General features: G+C 27.0%; 1 protein-coding gene across 1 annotated transcript in view; it reads left to right on the top strand.

Moving 5' to 3' along the window:
* LOC108686792 (THO complex subunit 2) overlaps nucleotides 1–6226 on the top strand; it is a 49225-nt gene that overhangs the window by 25051 nt on the left and 17948 nt on the right. The window contains exons 23-24 of the mRNA XM_018192259.1: nucleotides 1482–1522; nucleotides 1590–1703. Of these exons, the coding sequence (XP_018047748.1) occupies nucleotides 1482–1522; nucleotides 1590–1703 (155 nt within the window). The remainder of the gene's footprint in view (nucleotides 1–1481; nucleotides 1523–1589; nucleotides 1704–6226) is intronic.

Here is a 6226-nt window from a genome sequence, read left to right as displayed (position 1 = left end):
AATTTTCCTTCTGCGAAACTTCCTCTATCATATATACTAGCGCATACGCATGGCATGTGAAAATAATTAATTCTAATAAGGCCCAATTACACGAATGTAAACATAAATGTTAACACAGTTGATGCTTTCCATTTGAATCACACAAATGCACAGCTTATGTTGATATTAAGATTACTGCATTGTGGTAGTGCTAACTCGCGAGAAGAGGAATTTTGCGCAAGCATCATTGAAAAAGTGGGGATAGAGGCGGACTTTACTTTTATGGAGATCGATCCCAGTTACTTTTACGGATTGTATTCATTATTTATAAATAATTTATTGATACCTGCCTATTTATTGATTGATTGATTTATTTATTAATATGAACATTAGGATAAAATTGCATTCGGAAGAATACATAGTAAGCGTAAGGAGTTCCATGATGTGCTACATTCCGGCGCGCTGTCTAATTGATCAATTTTAATTGTTAACTCGATAAATAATGTCTGAGGCAAAAGTGGGGAAGGAACTTTTAATTCAAAATTTTATCTTCTTTCATTCTCCGAATTATTAATTAATGAGAGTTACGGGTCCTGTAATTCTCATTAATTAATGTATACAGGATAGCGGCATCACCCTAAGCAGATAGAGCGGACTAAACTGAGTCGAAAAATCTTCTATCATTTTGCAGTTTGCACAATAGTTAACGAGATATTAATGTTTAAAGATAGCCGAATATATGCGTTCGCCCGTAGTACATCAGTATTGCAAAACTTTTTCTAATGTTTCTAAAATACAAACAAACATAGCGTGCGCGAAAAATGAGCATGCGATGGACTATACTCAGAACTCATTTTCAAATAGTTGGAACCAAGCATCGATGTTCATTCCGATTGTTCTTTCTATTACTGTACAATAACATTTATACTTAAACAACAATTTTCACTATAACATAGGTGCATAGATTATTCCATATTAGAAATACTTTGAGTATCTCATTAAATTTCCACGCCTTACAGTTTTACGATCGTCAAATCTAATTTCTGTAATTAAACAGTTTAATATATCCCATATTTTTCTATTAATAGATTTTACTCTTCACTGCATGAAGAATTTATTGCTAAAAATATTTATTTATTAAATAAGAAACAAAGTTTAAAGGCTCATCTCGATGAAACTTGAAGACATCCAAATTCTAAAATCTTTTTTTACAATGACTACGAGCATGATCTAATAATGAATTGCCTATTAAATAGTTTTCCATCCAAGAGCAATAAATTCATGGTGGAATCAATAGATAGTGTTTATTAATTTAGCAAAAACGCCACTATCTCATATTAGGCGTCTGTCTTATAATAGGGGGCTTTTCTCTATACATATGTAAATATACACACATTAAATTTTTGTAGAAATGATATCAAATTATATATAATAATGTTATAAATATTTTTAAAAAACATTTCTTGTGATCCTCTCATATATTTGTATAAATTTTTTTTTAGTTTCAGATGTAAAAAGAAGAAAAGTAGAGAGCACCCAGAAGGTATCTATATTTTATATATTTTTATCTGTTTCCATTTTTTCTCTTTGCATAATATTTTTGTATTCAGCAGGAAGGAAGACGCGTGGATGCTGTGCTTGATAAGAAAGAACGTTCCAGTAAAGGAAAAGCACGTGACGAACAAAAAGAGCTGCGTAGAGAAAAGAAACAGGGTCGGAAAAGGGTAAATGTTCTGATGTTTCTATTATTTAATTATCGCGTACGATATCATCACATATACATACATACACAATACTGAACCTATACAGTACTGAAAGTTTTCAGAAATATCTCAGAAATATTAACTGAAAAGTGAAACATTTAATAAAAAATGCGAAATATGTCTGCAGCATTTCTGAGACAACTCTGAAATAGCAAAATGTTCGTAATTCTCGCACATGAAACTTGTTGAAAGGTTGATGAAATGTTATAGAAAGAATCTGCAATCTTTTTGAAATACTACCAAAGAGGTTTTAGCCATTTCTAATACTACAAAAATGGTATTTAAATACGATAAAGAAAGTCAAGATCAAACTTTATACAAATAATATATTATATATTCTTTTATTGAATCAATTCTAGATTGCGAGCCGATATCATTCGGTTTCAACACAATCATTCTGAAACGCTAATAATCCCTCCTAAATTAAATTAGAAAGAAACAAAGAAAGTAAGAAATTTATTTGCGAAAAATATTACCTCAGTCAGGATTCGAACCTGGGACTTCACTTTCCGGGAAGAATGTCTTAGCCTGCTCAATCACTGAGACTTCGGAGATATTCTTCGCAATAACTGTATAGAGAGAACGCGTTGATATTTAATATATTTGATTGGTTATTTAAATAATATTTAAATAATATTTATTATCGTCGACATAATAAATTTGAATTGTTTAAATATTAAACATATATTTGTTATTCGATTGTTAACCGTAATAATCAGAACGAAGGAAACGAATTTGTTTCGCACAATATAAATGGGTAATCTGAATTTTTTGATTTTAATTATTTTTTTGATGTCACATCTTTTATGGCTATACGAATTTTCATCTGTTATTCGTCCACTGAACTTGTCAATAGAATAAGGAGATTGAATCGCCACTCTTCCGTCTTGCCATGAAGAAGTGAGAGATTTACAACAAATGTTTAGATATACTGATGATGGCGCGAAAACAAGCCGAAACGTCTATGCGCAATTAATTATATATTTTTTCGATGATAAACAATTTTTATTTTCGCACTAATAACCGAGCATATAACTTTAGCTCTTTATTTGTTTGTATATTTCGATATATTTAAGTATCATTTCTGAAATATTTAAAATTTATCAAGAGTTTTGTGATCTGTTCATAGATTACTTATTGAAATAAACTTAAGGAGATATGATCGAAAAATCAAAATGCTTCGATCTATCTAAAAATTACACAGAATATTATTTGAAACGAAACTAATACTAATAATATTACAATTTCAAATCGATTGATCGTGTAATTTTTAAGAAAGAAAGAGTTAAAGTTAAAATTTTATGCACGGTGTCTTATGCAAATGCATTGAATGATATATTACATAATTATTTACTTTTAAAATGCTTTGATCTATATAAAAAAACATATAAATAGTTAGAACAAATCTTTTTTTATATCCTTGTAAGAATTTTAACTGTATTCATCATATAATTTATTTGTATACAAGCAAAAAGCTGATGAAAGGATGCATATTTGAACATCTAAAGAAATATAAAACTTAGTAACGCTGTTGCTTCCGATGTTAAGTTAGATTGCGACTAATTTCATCTTATGACACATGTGTGATTGAATATATGTTTCTCTCTCTCTCTCTCTCTCTCTCTCTCTCTCTCTCTTGCTTATAACTTATTGTTATGTTTTTAATTTAAGAAAACTATAACAACTATTATTGCAAAAGATGCAATAAAATATATTTGAAAATATATGAAAGATGCATTAAAATATATGAAAAAAAACGATAATAAAAAAACTAATATCTAAATGTATATGTATTAACATGTATTTTATATAGAAATAATGTCATCTACTAAATTTATTCAATATATAATTAGGAACGTAATCCTCTTCGTAAATTAATAAATTGATTATAAAAAGATATTTATTTTTTTTAAATTCAGTACAATATTTATTTTAATACAACACTAATTCTTATTTTAAGTATTAAAATTTTTATTTAACATTATAATAAAAAAATACGCAATGTTTTTTTAAAAAAGATATTGATACAATATATATATATATATATGTGTGTGTATTAATAAGGTTAATTTAATATACTTATAATAAAATTTAAAATATTAAAACGTAACTCTTATCACATAATTCGTAATATTAAAATTAAAGCATTCTTTTAGTATAAAATAATTATCAATTAGTTATGAATTAATTATGAATTTGTTATGAATTAGTTATGAATTTGCCTTTATAACGAAGCATCTTCATATAAAAATAACTGTAAAACACGATATGAAAATAATATTTTAACTTCAATTAACTTCAATTATTAACTGTCAATTATTAGTGCATAAGAAGTTCCGAGTAGAAATGCCAACCTCATTTTCAGAATGCAATGTTGCCAAATTATCGATAATCATTGAACATAAAACATTAAAGTATCTGCATTTTGTAATAATAGAATATTAATATTATGATTTATAATTAAAAATTAGCAATCGATGTTATCTTTTAATTTTAATAAATCGTAAATTAGCCTTTCTTATTATTAAAAGATTTCCATATATTGGGTTGATATTACCAATGAAAAACAATAGCATATCCTCCTCACTACCCCACAAGTGATTGATCATACATCTTTAAATTATGTTTCAAAAATAGTAATTATCGCCAACTATTTTTGATTAATTAATCACATATACATAAGCACTTATACATAATTATTATTAAAAAACCACATCTGCAGTTTCCACACAATATCACTTCATATACAAAAGTTTTTCGCAATTAAAATAGAACAAGTCACAATAACATCAAAATAACAAAAAATAAAAAAAAAAATCAGGGCGAATGAGTCAGTTAATACGCAATCTTAAATCTTTATTCCAAAAAATAGTACGTTTCAATTCATTTTAGAACTAACCTCAATATAATTTCAAAATATCAATCCTTCATGTCCAAGAAAAATCATCAGATTGACAGATTTGATATTGGTAATCTATTCGAAATTAACATTAAATTATTTTATAAATATTTCGAAATCATTCTATCCAACAAGTTACAAATTAACATAAAAAATTGATGACTCCAAGATATAGAAGAAATTCGTCTCGACATTGGATCAAAACCAATTAAAATTTATTATCACTAAAGAATATGAAGTTAAAAATTGCATATTGATCGTAGCTCGAACGAAACATGACTACATGTAATATGACTACATGTAATATAATGAGTACATGTTAGATCAACAAGGAAAATAAAAAGAAAAAAGAACAATATCAATACATAAATAATAATTTATATAAACCGACAAAAATTATTTAATGTCTTAACTATTTAATGTCTTTCAATAATTGTGTATAAGTTTGATATACACTTTCTGTATCTGAGCATAAATTGAGACTATTTTGTTGCATGAGTATATGAAGGCACTCAGCTGTTAAACATTTATTAAGAAAAGCTCTTCATCTAATATCGCGACATTCTCCCAATCCGAAGTTATGTTCAAATTCAATGTTGATCACCAATTGGTTGTTACTATTAGAATTAAAATGATTATGATGCTCATCCAATCTAGCTTTAAGTTTTCTTCCTGTCTGTCCAACAAGAGGCATCGCAGGATTTACAGATTTTATACACACACAACATTTTTTTTCTTTTCTCTTGGGAGGATGTTTTTATGTCCCTTGATTAGACTATTTAATTTATTTAAGCTAGTAAAAGTTAATTTAATGTTAAAGATTTTACTAATTCTTTTCAATTCGTCTGAAATTTTTGGAATATAAAGTAGTACAAACTAAGAAGTACAATCCCTCTTGATTTCTTCACTTGATTCTTTCTGTTGTATCGTATCATTATAAAGAATTTTTAAACGTGCGTTAATAATATTAAAAATTAAATCAATCAAATGATCATTTTAGTAATTTAGATGATTTTTTAGTAATATGTGATAATATGTTCAAAATTTTTTTGATGATATTTAGGGTCCGATAATAAATTTTTTTTTCTTTATCTGTCATATCTATTATTATGCCTCTTTTTTGAGAGTGGATGTGACGATAAAAAATTAAGGTATCTTTCTGAATACATAGGTTTATGATACCAGTCAAATTCAATTAGATTGTTATCATTAATAATAGTGATATCCAAAAAATTTTGTCGTCACCAAATTCTAAGGTAAATTTTAATCTGTCATGTAATCGAATTAAAGGTTTCAAGTGTAAAGTCAACTAGATTTTTTGGAACTGCCATAACAATATCATCTATATAACGAGAATAAAACAAGGGTTGAAAACTTAAAATTTCTGTTCTTGCTTCCAAATCCCTCATTACTAAATCGGCTATTATTAGAGAAAGAGGCGACCCCATAGAGGTACCAAAATTTTGTTCATAAAATTGCCCATCAAAATTAAAATAAATTGAATTAAGTACCAACTGAACTTCTAACATAAATTCATCTTTCAAGATATTGATCTTATCCTTCACAAAATTCTCCTTCTTATCAA

Source organism: Atta colombica, unplaced genomic scaffold (genome assembly GCF_001594045.1).
Source record: "Atta colombica isolate Treedump-2 unplaced genomic scaffold, Acol1.0 scaffold19, whole genome shotgun sequence".
Classification (NCBI taxonomy): domain Eukaryota; kingdom Metazoa; phylum Arthropoda; class Insecta; order Hymenoptera; family Formicidae; genus Atta; species Atta colombica.
Note: the sequence above shows the minus strand (reverse complement) of the source record. Positions and strands in the feature narration are given on the sequence as shown.